The 14,477-nt window shown below is 44.5% G+C and overlaps 1 protein-coding gene across 1 annotated transcript in view; it reads right to left on the reverse strand.

Moving 5' to 3' along the window:
* Positions 1-14,477, reverse strand: part of RTEL1 (regulator of telomere elongation helicase 1) — a 314,420-nt gene that overhangs the window by 192,439 nt on the left and 107,504 nt on the right. The window contains exon 19 of the mRNA XM_082271526.1: positions 2,581-2,666. Coding sequence (XP_082127652.1) covers positions 2,581-2,666 — 86 coding nt within the window. The remainder of the gene's footprint in view (positions 1-2,580; positions 2,667-14,477) is intronic.

Below are 14,477 nucleotides of genomic sequence, written 5' to 3' on the forward strand. Positions count from 1 at the left end.
CGATAAACTGCACTGATGGACATGGATGAGGCAGCACCGATAAACTGCACTGATGGACATGGATGAGGCAGCACCGATAAACTGCATTGAAGGACATGGATGAGGCAGCACCGATAAACTGCATTGATGGACATGGATGAAGCAGCACCGATAAACTGCACTGATGGGCACACATTGACATGGAGATAATTGTCTTGATGATCTGTGTAAACAATGTATTGTCAGCCTTGCCTATTATCGGCTCTTCTTTCCTCACACAGAGATTGCATATGAGGAAAGGACTGCCAATAACCAGCAAGTCTGTTTACCATGTGAATAGCTGTGTACAATCAAAGCTGGTCACGTGTAAAGGGCCGCTGTGATTTGCCCTTTACTGTGATCAGCTGTGTCCAAAGGACACAGCGGTCACAGAGCACACATGGTGCACACCAAGGATTCTGGGAGGATGTCTATGTATGCGCTGTACTGGTCTTGCAGCTTTAGCGTGGTCAGGAAGCAGTTAAACATGGTTTGGTCCACCCCCTCTGCATGCTTTGGAGGGGGTGTTGGGGGGAGCTGCTCCTGATTCTATGCTCACCCTGTTGCTAATGCGTAAAGTATGGGATGCTTCCAAAAAATGATTAAGGCTCGGTTCACATTTGTGCGATGCGGGAACGCTGCGAATATGCAGCGTGATCCCGCATCGCATCCGCACATCTGGCAGTTCACACTGCCATATGCGATACGCAGGGGGTGTCAATTAAATGTTAACGACACCCCCAGTTTGATCGCATATCGCAGTGCGATCTGCAAGTTCGCACAGAATCGGATAGCACAAGTGTGAACCACTGTGCGATCCGATTCTGAGGCGGCTCAAAAAATGCCTCATGTGCGAGTTTGCTGCGGATGCGCTGCGAATTCAACCATACAAAGTGTATGGCTGAAATTCGCACCGCACATCAGATCGCATGTAATGAAGGAGCAGTGCGCTCCGAATTACATGCGATCAGCGCATCCGCAATAATGTGAACCGGCACTGAGGGTTTCCGCCTTTACAAAATATATGCCAATTTGGAGAAATGACAAGCTCCCGGAACTTGCCACCCCCAAAGACTTTCAAAGATGGCTCAATTGTATGATGCTGGTTCTATTAAAATCTATCAGCAGCTGAAAAATTCATTTACACTGCATCCTAGGCGTTTTTTTTTTTTTTTTTCAAATTATTCAGCTGTGCCATGTCCTACAGGCTCAATTTGCCACAGTCTCCTTCTCCCCTATGCTGTCGTGGACAGAGTTGTACAATCCACCTCCACAGAAGGTCTCATCTCAAACACCCATTAAGCTTTGTTAGGCAAATTTCGGTTGAAATTACCAATGCTTTCAAGAACAAGATAGGAGCAAGACAAAGGTCCTATCGCAGGGGATGTACGGAAAGAGGTTCTCCGGTCTCTTCACTTAGTTTACCTTTCCCCCTCTCACAGATTAAGCCAGATTTTTAAATTGGGTATATAGAACCCCTGAATTTCTTTGTGCCATAGGTTTAAGACCTGACCCTGCTTGTGCTAGATGCAGTAATTCTGGCACCTTTATTCGCCTTTTATCGCGTTGTCCCAAACTCCAAAAGGTTATGGTCAAAGATGGTAAGTACACTTAATGGGCTTTTGCAGGTAAATCTTCTAGTTGAACCACTCACTTGCCTATTGGGCTACATAGAATTCTCCTCTTTATACTGGCCATACGTTATAAAATTCTTATTCAATTCAATTTGCGTTAGATTTAGCTTAGTGCAAGGGCCTGCCTGATTGCATACAAATTGAAAGTGTTTCAGTTTGGCCTCATATTATATTGTTTTCATAAATATAAAGGAAAATTGTACAAGAGATTTGTATAATGTATGGCCAGCCCTAGATCCTCATGTACTGATTACTGCTTCCTGTGCCTTATTCGTGGCCCGCGGACAAATTGCCCTTACTTGGACTTCCCCATGCCCTCCTACCTTATCTGACTGGATTGCACACCTCAACAAGTGCATGTGGTTTCGGAAAGCATACCAGATTCCTTAGAAACTACATGAGGAAGTGCAATGAGATCCTTGAGTTTAAATGACCCACCCTAGGGGTAGGCGCCTTACCGCTTAAGTTTACTTAAGGCTTGGTTTCCTTTTATTGCTTCTTCTTTTGGATATTTGCTTTTTCTGTGTATTGTTTTCTGGAAGTCACTATGGGGGTTGCTGCAATGCATTTAAATGCCTTTTATGGTCTACGTTTGCTCTATGGTTAGGTTTGTGTGTATCTTTCTTAGCGTCCTGTGTGGCATTTATTGTTTGTCTTGTTTGCATGTATTAACAAAAACCCTTCTGAATAGACCTGATTTGGTCTTGTTTAACTACTTGTAATTCTTCTAATCAAGATATATAATAGAGTATAATAAATACTGTATTAGTATAATTCTGTCTTTTTAAAAGCAAATATTTATCACTTCCAAAGAATGCAGAATCCATCATACCCAATTGTTTTTTTTGTAGACTGTAAGCTCAAATTCAGCAGTGAATAGTATGGATTTATATACACATTCAATAAGAGGAGTAGGCCATGTCCTCACCTTCCAGAACTCAAGGCTTTTATCCATGACAGGATAGGATGGGAAAAAGATCAGCAGCCCATGTGGAACTACACGAGCGATATTACCTATGAACCAAAACAAAGACACTTGGTGAATAAATAGACAGATCAATAAATTGAAAGAGTCACAGAAACTATATCAACTATATATCCTATTGAGAACTAACTCCACTCTACTTATGCCTCGTTTCCACCGAGGTAAGAAATTTTTGCCGTTTCCATTGTCAAAAGTTGTGAATGGTACCCTAATTCCGAACCGTACCATACCACTTTTTTGGTACCCTTTCGTTGGGGTACCAAGTACATTAGTACCGTACCAACAGGGTGGAGCTACACTGTTGAGGTACTGTTGAGTTGAGGTTCTGTTGGCGGTGCAAACGCAAGCCTGATCAAGGTGTACCATTCCGAACCGAACCGTACCGCTCAGTGGAAACGAGGAATTAGACTCCATAAAATGGGTACTTTTTCTGATCCCCTTTGCTGTAGACGTAGGAGAGATCACAGCGACTTGACTCACCTATCATGGCGACACCTGAAGCTACATTTGTGCTGGAAAGGAGGAGTAGTGGATACGCTTAACAGGAGTATTTCAGAACAATGTGCCCCTAGACCCCAAATCAGTGTTTCTTATGCAGGGTTCCTCCCGAGGTTGCCAGGGGTTCCTTAAGCAATGAGCAAAGGTGGGTTGATCTCCCATCTACACTGACCACCAATGCAATGAGGCACTTTTCCTTTAGCTACCAATGTAAGAGCTCACTTCCACACTGACCACTAATGTTGGAGGACACCATAGGAATGTTTTTTCTTCCCTGAACAAAAGTGGAGTTACTCTTTAACCACTTGCCTACTAGGCCTATTTTTGACATTTGGTGTTTACAAGCTAAAATCAGTTGTTTTTGCTAGAAAACTACTTAGAACCCCCAAACATTATATAGATATATATTTTTTTTTAGCAGAGACCCTAGAGAATAAAATGGAGATTATTGCAATATTTTTTATCACACCGTATTTGCGCAGCGGTCTTCCAAACGCAATTTTTTTGCAAAAAAATTCACTTTTTTGAATTAAAAAATAAGAATCCAGTAAAGTTAGCCCAATTTTTTTCCAAAATGTGAAAGATAATGTTACGCTGAGTAAATAGATACCCAACATGTCATGCTTCAAAATTGCGCACGCTCACGGAATGGCGACAAACTTTGGTACTTAAAAATCCCCCATAGGAGACATTTTAAAAATTTCTACAGGTTGCCATCTTAGAGTTACAGAGGAGGTCTAGGGCTCAAATTATTGCTCTCGCTCCAACGATCGCGGCGATATCTCACATGTGTGGTTTGAACACCGTTTACATATGTGGGCGGGGTTTCCGTATGCGTTCGCTTCTGCGCGCGAGCTAACGGGGACAGGGCGCTTTAATTTTTTTTTTTACTATTTATTTTATTTATTATTTTCTATTTTTACACTGTTTTTAAAAAAAGAAAAAAAATTGATCATTTTTATTTCTATTACAAGGAATGTAAACATTTCTTGTAATAGAAATAGGCACGACAGGACCTCTTTTTTGTGAAAAAGTCCTCAGATCTCACAAGTACACTAATAAAGATTGAAAAAAAAAAAAAAAAAAAAGGGACCTTTAAGCCGGTTGCTAGGCAACGACGTTTGCAGTCGCTCCGGTCCTCCAAGACATTAGAGTCGAGTGAGGGCAAGCTTGCCCTCACTCGACATCCTGTCTGTGAGGATCCGGGACCCGATCGTTTTCCCCGCTGCCGGCGGGTCCGGTAAGCGGGGAAAAGGACCGGGATGCGTGACGGGAGGGGGCACCTCTTCCGCCATCCCGGAGGGTGATCTCGCGGCGAATCCGCCACTGGGACCACCCTTATCGGAAAGCCAATCGCCTGCAGTTTAAAAAAATACCAGGGTTATGGCAGCTATCTGCTGCCATAACACCGGTATTTAGCTTTAAACTCAGGACGTATATATACAGTGGCCGGTAGGGAGGTGGTTAAACTCCTGCTAAAGAAGAGAATACCTACAGTTCCAGGTACGTTAGCATAATCAATCATTGAAGAAAGTTTCAAATAAAATAATAAATATTGTGGTGTACCTAGCGCATTTGACACCCAGGGAAGATCTTTTTTTTACCAACCCTTTACAAAATTATTTTCAGTAATATTCTTGAAACAAATTTCTGTTCTGCAGTTATTTGTTTCAAGAATATTACTGAAAATAATAAAGATCTTACATGGGTGTCAAATGCCACAGTATTTATTATTTTATTTGAAACTTTCTTCAATGATTGATCATGCTAATGTACCTTGAGCTGTAGGTATTATCTTCTTTATCAGGGGTTTGAAGAGTAAAGTGGGGTACACACTAGTAGAAAATCTGCGGAAAATTCCTGTCCGAGGTAAAATCATACGATTTTCGGCTAGTGTGTACACAACTTTCAGAAGCCGATGCTGACATTTTCAACTAACAAAAACGGAGGGATAAACACCAAAATTTTTATCGTCCGTCCCCAGACGACCAATTTTCGTTTAATGTGTATGCAGTACGTCCGCGAAAAATCAGATACGAAAGACCGCGCGTGATCTGAAGTTGCTGACGACCCGGAAGTCTAGGAACAAATGTCCCCAAAAAAAAAAAAAAATCGGACGAGAAATTTTGTGAACATTTATGCACTGTCAACTAAAAACGGTTATGACCACTGAGCAAGAGAGAGAAAAATCAGAGGATTTCTCGTACGATTTTTGTCAAGTGTGTACGAGCCTTAACTCCACTTTTGTTCAGAAAAAAAAAAAAAAAACATTCCTCTTTGGGTGATCTCTGTACATTGCAGGAATTTTAACAAACTTTGTTGCAGATTCCTACCTTTTGTTATTCTGAAGAAATCACTATTTTTTTTCTGTGTCCATGTGGGAAAGGGAATCCCATGGGAGTGGTATCATAATTAATCAACCAGCTGCAGCACCTACAGGGCACTGAGGAAAGGGGCAGGGTCTACATCGTAATTTCCTATTGCAAAAATCTCACCACAAATTACGTTTAATTTGTTTGCAAGGGATGCCTGAAATCTGACTTGTATCTTAGTGCAGACTTCTGGGAAAATCAGTGAGTCATATCACACAAGCAGGAAATTAGGTTTCTGGGGGGCGCTCTGTATACATTCTGTGTACAGAATATCTCCAGGTTGCCAATTTGCATTGCATTTTCATAAAAATTACAGAGTTGCAGATTGAAAAGGAAAGGTAATTTTTAATAACATTCAATTACAATATGACTTATTTTTTCATTATCTATACCCCCCCCCCCCCCCCCGAACGTGGAGAGTTAACCTTTAACAAGAACCTGAAAATAAATCTCAAGGGTTCATCAGGGGTAAAAAGTTTCAGAAAGGGTGCCCTAAATGTTGTCCACTTGGTATTCCAAGCAAAGTGATACCTGAAATGTTGACGGGGTAGGCGATAACCCGTACCCTCAGGCCTATAAATGAATCCTGCAGCTGTGGAAATCTCCTGATCCACCCTCACACAAGGCTGGGGTAGGTAATATGGGTAACACCCTTCTCCTTGAATGGCACATGTATCAAAACAGAGGTTGCCTAGGTAAATTTGAGAAACTATGGGCATAATGGCTCAACACACCGGGTCTGAGCCCAAGGGAACTGGTACAAATGAGATGGACGCAATGCCCAGGGGGACAGTAGGGTGGATGGTATTGGTGTATGTTTCATTATATCTTGGGAGTCTTATGCTGTTTAAAAGATGCTACTGTGCCCTCTTAAAAGTTTAAAAATGTTTGAAATTGTCTTGGACATGTCTCTATTTTGTGTATGTATATACTTCCTCTAGAATGCCGCAAATTGTTCAATAAAAATGTCATTGATATAAAAAAGAAAAGAAATGTAACCATTTGCCGCCCATCCACCGTCAAATGATGGCGGAGCGGTGCGGCTCTCGTTCTGGGACGATGTCATATGAGGGCTCCCCAGAACGGCCGTTCTCGGGCACCCGCTGCAGTGTTCCTAGGACACGGCGTGACCCCAATCTTGGTAAAGAGCCAATGACGTGGCTCTTTACCCATGTGATCGGCTGTGTCACATGTAAAGGAGGAAGTGCCGTTTTTTGTCTCTCCTCGCCTCACACTGACAGAGTGTGTGGCGAGGAAAGCTGATCAGCGGCTCCTCGTCAAAGGGAAGTACAAGACAAGTAATCAGGGCACTGATCATCAGTGCCCTGATTACAATACAATAAAGTAAATGCACATCAATGACAGTAAACATGGCAAATCAGTGACCCCAATCAGTGCCCATTAGTGATGCCAGTCAGTGCCTGCTCATCTGTGCTGCCCATCAGTGTCCACCAGTGCCACCCATCAGTGGCCACCAGTGCCATCTATCAGTGTGGCATATTAGTGCCACCTCATCAGTGCCACCTAATCAGTGCCACCTCATCAGTGCAGCCCATCAGTGCCCATCATTGCCGCCTCATCAGCGCACATCAGTGAAGGAGAAAAATTACCTATTTACAAGATACGTATTTAGAAAACTTTTTTTTTCAACATTTTCTGTCTATTTCCTTTTTTTTTTTTATAAAAAAAAATAAAAACCCAGCTGTGATTACCACCAAAAGAAAGCTCTATTTCTGTGGAAAAAAATAACATTTTCATTTGGGTACAGCATTGCATGACCGCGCATATGTCATTCAAAGTGTGACAGTACTGAAAGCTGAAATTTGGCCTGAGCAGGAAGGGGGTGAAAGTGCCCAGTATTGAAGTGGAAATGAGATTCACACATTTTTTAATAAAGGAAACACATTAAAGCGGTTGTAAACCCTAAAAAAAAAAAAAAAAAAAACCTGCAAGACAAAGGCATAATGAGCTAGTATGCATCGCAGACTAGCCCATTATGTGTAACTTACCTTAGAACGAAGCCCCGACACGGACCCCCGGACATCGCTGCGGGCGCTGCCATGATTCTTCGCCGTCTCTTCCGGGTTCGGCGGCTCCGGCGCGGTGATTAGCCGGGAGAGACGGCTCCGGCGCGATGATTGGCTGGAGCCGCGATGACGCGATGAGTGATTTTCCGGCAAGCTCCCGGCAAACAAAATTGAAGGTCCCCCCGGACCTTCAGAGCGCATGCGCCGCTCGCGCGAGCGGCTGCATGCACTGCAAATATCTCCTAAACCATGCCGGTTTAGGAGATATTATTTGTACCTACAGGTAAGCCTTATTATAGGCTTACCTGTAGGTAAAAGTGTCAAAGAGTGGGATACTACCGCTTTAAGGATCAGCTTTGCAGGTAAATCGAGTAAGTTGAGAGGATGCTAAAGTGATGACAAACATGACATGCACAGGAGATCACAGACTCCTTAGTGCATTATGGCTGGCCAGCTTCCAAAAAAAAAATGTATGATGTTTTTTTTTTCATGGCAGTGAACTGGTCATGAGAGACCGAAGGGTGCTGCCACTGCAAAATGCTTCTAGCTTTGCTTTGGAAGTCAGTGAACCAAGACTTCAGCCAGTGAGGCAGAGGCCAATGAACCCAGACGTCTAGCTTACAAAATCATTAACTGATGAAAGAGTAAAACTGTAAAAACAGTATGTGACTGCTAACGTCTAATTTCAGCAATAACCACAAACAAATTAAGAGGAAGGTGACCGCATCCTGAAAAAATTTAGTAAAAAAAAAAAAAAAAAAAAAGATTAAGATAAAATCCTGCGTACTGGGGCTGTTGGGAGGTAGACCACTGTGGGAAAAAAAATACGACAGTTCAGAGTTGGGCTTTCAACTAAACCTGACATGGGAAAAGTCTAGGAGCTGCTATTGATGACCTGGCCCTGGAATTTCTAGTTCCTCTGCGGTCATCCCAATCCAAAACCAGAATAAAACCTGGATTATACACTGACATGCTTGTATTATTTAAGTGGAAAAAAAGGCTACACAATAACTTACCATTTATCAGTGGTTCTCAACTCCGGTCCTCAGGACCCACTAACAGGCCAGATTTTAAGTATTACCTTGGGGAGATGCAGACTAGAATACTGCAATCACTGAGCAGCAAATTAGATCACCTGGGATGTATAAGGGCTCTTTTACACGGGCGATCCGATCAGATCCGCCTGTCAGTTTTTTAGGCGGATCTGATCGGATCCTCCATGCAGCTCTATGGGGCAGCGGATGTCAGCGGAGACACCTCCGCTGACACCCGCTGCCATCCGTATCCGATCCTGTCCGTGAAATCTGGACGGATGGAAACCCTATTTTTCCATCCGTTCAGGGATCGGATGAGAGCGGACAGGCGGTCCGCTCTCATCCGATCCCCCATAGAGAGCAGCGGGAGCTGTTACACCTCCCTCTCCGCACTGCAAGCGGAGACGGAGCTGTCATCCGCCGGCTCAGCGGGGTTCGGCGGATCGATCCCCGCTGAGCAGCACGGATCTGCCTACAGAGGCGGACCGTGTGAAAGAGCCCTTAGGGTCCTTTCACACGGTCAGTTCAGTTTTTTGTATCCGTTCCGTTTTTTTAAACGGAATAAAAATAGGGTTCTCTTCCGTCTCACAAAATGGAACTGAACTGAATGGACGCAAAACGGATGTCTGCAGATGGTCATCCGCTAACGTCCGCAATCCCATAGACATACATTATGTCCGTTTTTCATCCGCAAACAGGTGGGATAATAAACGGACATACGGAGCGGACCATACAAAAGTGCATCCCTGTCCGTTAAAAAAAAAAAAAAAAGTGACTGAATGGATACAAAAACTGAACTGACCGTGTGAAAGGACCCTAAGGGCTCTTTCACACGGTCCGCCTCTGTAGGTGCGGACCGTGTGACGTCCGCAATCCCATAGACATACATTATGTCCGTTTTTCATCCGCAAACGGATGGGAAGAAAAACAGACATATGGAACGCCCGTGTGAAAGGACCCTTTCAGTTATTTTGCAAACCTGGCCTGTTAGTGGGTCCTGAGGACTGGAGTTGAGAACCACTGATTTAAATGATGGTCTTCCCTGCTTATGTTCTCTAATAAATTGTTAATTGCCATTTTGCTCTTCAGGTCTATGAGTATGTCTTTGGCATTTTAATAAAACATTTTAAAGGTGTCCACTAGGTGTTTGCACCTCCTTTTCGACTTCATGTCGTTTCACCAAGGTCCATAGTTCCTAGTGTTATTGGCTTGGAGAAAAATTCACACCCACCAGCAACAAAGCGATGGGCTGCAGCTCTGCAGTCACATGACCACATAGAGAAACTTAAATCAAAAAAGGATTGAGAAAGCAGAGAGGATCAGAGCACAGGAGAAGCATAATTTAACCAATAAAATATTGTATAGCCTTTCCTTCAACTTTAAGCCCCCGTTCACACCGCTGCAACATGTCATGCAAAATCGACAAGTCGCACCCTATTTGTCCTTATGGAACCGTTCAAATCAGTGCGACTCCAACTTGCACCAATTTGAAAAATGTTCCTACACTATTTCTGGCGATTTCATGTGCGACTTGCATTGACATCTATGCATGAAATCATACAGATGTCGGTAAGCTGCAAATGAATTTGCACTGACCAGCAGCTTTGAAATTGTGATGAAGTAGTGCGATTTCAAAGCGGTTTTCAGTGTGAATGGGGGGCTGAAGCCTGGAGTGGCTAGGCAACTAGATTTTCTGAAGGTCATCAACGACAGCTCTATATCTTGCTTATGACAGTCCAGTCTCCTGATCCTGCAGCTCCGGCTCCCCTGTGAAAGTGATCTGCTGCTGCAAGGGAAGGGATGGAGAGAAGACAATGGCTGGCCCATGGGAGTCTATGGATGACAGCTGTTGTCAGGTGCTCCATTACACAGGGGAGCTGTAGCTTTAGGATCACAGGACCAAACCATATTAAAAAAAGAGCTAGGTATACAGAGCTTTTGATATACAGGGTATGCAGGATAGGTAGGGGGACGGGGGAGGGAATGATTTTAAGAATAGCCAGTATTAGACTTTACTACTATTATTTTTAAGCAATCATAACTGTCATAGAAAAGCACTTGTATGAAAACAAAAAACAGCATCTGTTACAAGCTTGACTTTTACAGAAGAGGAAATTTTCAAACTTTCAGCTACCTACATCTATACAACGGGGAAAATAATTATTTGATCCCCCGCAGATTTTATAAGTTTGCCCACCCACAAAGAAATGAAGGGTCGATCATTTTTATCATAGTTGTATTTTAAATGATAGAGACAGAATATCAACCAAAAATCCAGAAAAAACATGATACAAATGCTATAATTTGAGTTGCAGTTCAGTGAGTAAAATAAGTATTTGATCCCCAGGTAAAACATGACTTAGTAGTTGGTGGAGAAACCCTTGTTGGCAAGCACAGAGGTAGGATGTTTCTTGTAGTTGGTGACCAGGTTTGCACACATCTCAGGAGGGATTTTGGTCCACTCCTTACAGATCTTACTTAAATATTCTCTTTAAGGCTTCTTGACTTTCGCTTGTCAATTCAAAGTTTCAGCACCCTCCATTAATTTTCTATAGGATTAAGGTCTGAAGACTGGCTAGGGCACTCCATGACCCTATTGTGCATCTTCTTGAGCCACTCCTTTGTTGCCTTGGTGGTATGTTTTGGGTCATTGTCATGCTGAAAGACCCATCCACGACCCATCAGAGTTCTGCTGAGGGAAGGTTTTCATTCAAGGTTTTACAATACATGGTCCCACTCATTGGCCCTTCAATGCATCAAAGTAGACCTGTACATTTAGCAGAGAAACAGCCCTAAAGCATAAGGTTTCTACCTCCATGCTTGCCTGTAGGGATGGTGTTCTCAGGGTCATAGTCAGAATTTTTCTTCCTCCAAACACAGCGAGTCGAGTTGATGCCAAAGAGCTCAATCTCTGAATCATTTAGATGTTCATTGTCATGACTGTACACGTGCCTTCTTGAGGAGGGGGACCTTGCGGGCATTGCAGGCTTTCAATCTATGGCGGCGTATTGTGTTACCAATGGTTTGTTTGGGGACTGTGGTCCCAACTGCATTGAGATCATTCACAAGCTCCTCCCGTGTAGTTCTGGGCTGATCCCTCACTTTTCTCATGATCATCCTTACCCCATGAGGCAAAACATTGCATGGAGCTCCAGACCGAGGGGGACAGATGGTTAGTTTGTATTTCTTCTATTTGCAAAAAATCGCTCCAACAGTTGTCTCCTTCTCACCAAGCTTCTTGCTGATGGTCTTGTAGCCTATTCCAACCTTGTGCAGGTCGACAATCTTGTCCCTGACATTCTTTGACAGCTCTTTGGCCTTGCCCATGATGATGAGGTTTGAATGGAAGAAAGAGATTCAATGGACAGGTGTCTTTTATACAAATAACGAGTTGTCGTTAGGAGCACCCCTTCTTACATTGACAGAACTAATCTGTGTACCACATGAGCACATACTGTAGCCAGTATGTAGGAGCCAGAATTATTGTTGGTTGGTAGGGGATCAAATACTTCTTTTACTCACTGAACAACAACTCTATTTATAACATTTGTATTATTTTTTTATGTATTTTTGGTTGATATTCTGTCTTTAAAAAAGAAAAAAAAAAAAAATACAACTTTGGGCGTGGCCAAGATGGAGACCTGAGCGGACGCACTTGCCGGAGCTCTGCTGATCTTTCTGTGAACTCTCCCGACTACAACGCTCCTACAGCTGCCAGACTCACCTTGGTTCGTCCTCCATGCGCCGCCGATCTGCGGGCCATACGGGGAGGGGTAAGAAACTCAAATTCCTGGCAATCGTAGAAGAATCTTCCCCGAGCGCCCTGGGCCTCGTGTCAGGTCGGCCGCGTTCCTGCTCCAGCATGGCGTCCCAAACTGACTCTAGGCCTCCATCTCCCTCCCCACAATTGGGCCTGGAGGATGTGATGGCGGCTATTGCCACCTGCCAATCGACCCTTACCTCAAAGATTGAGGCAGTGCAGCTGGACGTGGGGCTTCTCCGTCAGGATATGGACAAGCTTCGGTCCCGCTTGTCCGATGCTGAGCAGCAGTTGGACCATACCGAGGACCTGGTCTCCGATCACACTGGGGCTTTATGATCCCTCCAGACTAAGGTCTGGGCACTGGAGTACAAGGCTGAGGATGCGGAGAATCGTAACAGACGCAACAACCTCCACATCTTGGGGTTGGCAGAGGGGGCGGAGGGCAACAATCCTACGCTGTTTGTGGAGGAATTATTCAGTTCTGTTCTACCTGACGCCCGCTTCTCCCCCTTCTACACTGTGGAGAGGGCTCATCGTGTCCCACCGAAGCCAGGCCCTCCTGGGGCACCCCCCGGCACACTGATCCTTTGCTTCCTAAACTTCAGAGACAGGGACGAGGTGCTGAGAGCTGCTAGATTGAAAGGGGCCCTATCATACCAGAATGCTAAATTGCTGATATTCCCTAATTATTCAGTTGAGACACAGAAGCTCGGGAAATCGTTTGATTCTGTTAAGGCGGCCCTGCGAACTCGGGGCATTAAATATAGTGTGCTGTTTCCCGCCAGACTCAGGGTCCAGGATGGTGAGTCGGTGCGTTCCTTTTTGTCCCCTTCGGATGTCTCTGCCTGGATGGATACCCTGCCGCCGAAGCGCTGATCACCCACCCTTGCCCCTCATGGAGACCTTTGCTTTTCCTCTATTAATGGATGACCTGTTGTCCCGTCTCCAGGGATACTCCGCCTGCACATGTTGGGTGGCGTGAGTACTTCCCTGGGCTTACAAAGTTGGTGCCCCTGGTTTTCCAGGAGACTGTTTTGCCTGAAACTGGCTGTGCCTTGCCGCCTGACCATTTTGATGTTTGGTTACTGGGATTTTTACTTCTTACCTGTTGGATACCATAGGAGTGGCTTTCCTGGAAGTCTCTTCCCTCTGCCTGGTGGCCTACCACAGGGGGATGGACGTACTCAATCCTTCAGGCTCCGGCCCTCTGTCTGAGTGGGCTTGGGGTCGGGGCTGGCATGGGCTATTTGCTGTCTAAGTATTGTCGGCGAGGTAGTTGATGCATGTTTGCCTAACCATCCTAATCTGTTTCAGCATCTCTACTGAAGATCTCAGATGGTGGTCGCCCCTTACCGTTGGAAGTGCAGTTGCACAGTTTGGGGATCCATGCTCACCAAGGTTTGGGGATGTGGACCAGGGTGGGGGGTTGTTGATGTCTATGATATTTCTGTTGGGGACAGGTTTTTTCATTTTTTTTTGTTAAGTTACTGTTTTGGGAGTGCTTTGTTGGTGTACCTGCCGTGGGGAAGGGGGAATGCTCTATTGTTACATATATTGCCTGACTTTCTAGTGTTTGCCGTCTGCGGGGGGCCCGCGCAGTGGGGATTTTCTCCCTCTGCTGTGGGGGCTCCACGGAGTCGGTGCCCTTTCTACTTTACTGTTACTATGGTTCCATTATGACACTGTTGAAAGTTATTTCATGGAATGTCAGGGGGCTTAATGCGGCCGTCAAACGGTCACTGATGTTTAAATTCCTACAGCAGCATAATCCTCACATTTGTGTCCTCCAGGAGACACACTTGCAAGGCTCCCGCCTTCGTAGACTAAAGCCCCGTACACACGCACAGATTGTTGGCCAACCGATCGGCCGTCTTTTGTCCAGTGTTGTTTGTTGGTTGAAATGTGCTCTAGACTTGCACTGGAATTTTGTTGGCCAACAAAAACCAACTTCAGAAGTGATGTCATGTGATGGTTTACTTTCCGTGTGTTTTTTCTTCTCTGAGCATGCCCAGTCTTGCTCATCTGATTTTTGTCTGCCGAAATCTGTACTGACTGAGGAACAATCGGCCGTTCTTTGTTGGCCAACAAAAATTTTATAGCATGCACACCAGATTTTTTTCGGCCGAAAATTTGCAGTTGGTTGTCA

Source organism: Pelophylax lessonae, assembly GCF_965119305.1.
Source record: "Pelophylax lessonae genome assembly, chromosome: 11".
Taxonomy (NCBI): domain Eukaryota; kingdom Metazoa; phylum Chordata; class Amphibia; order Anura; family Ranidae; genus Pelophylax; species Pelophylax lessonae.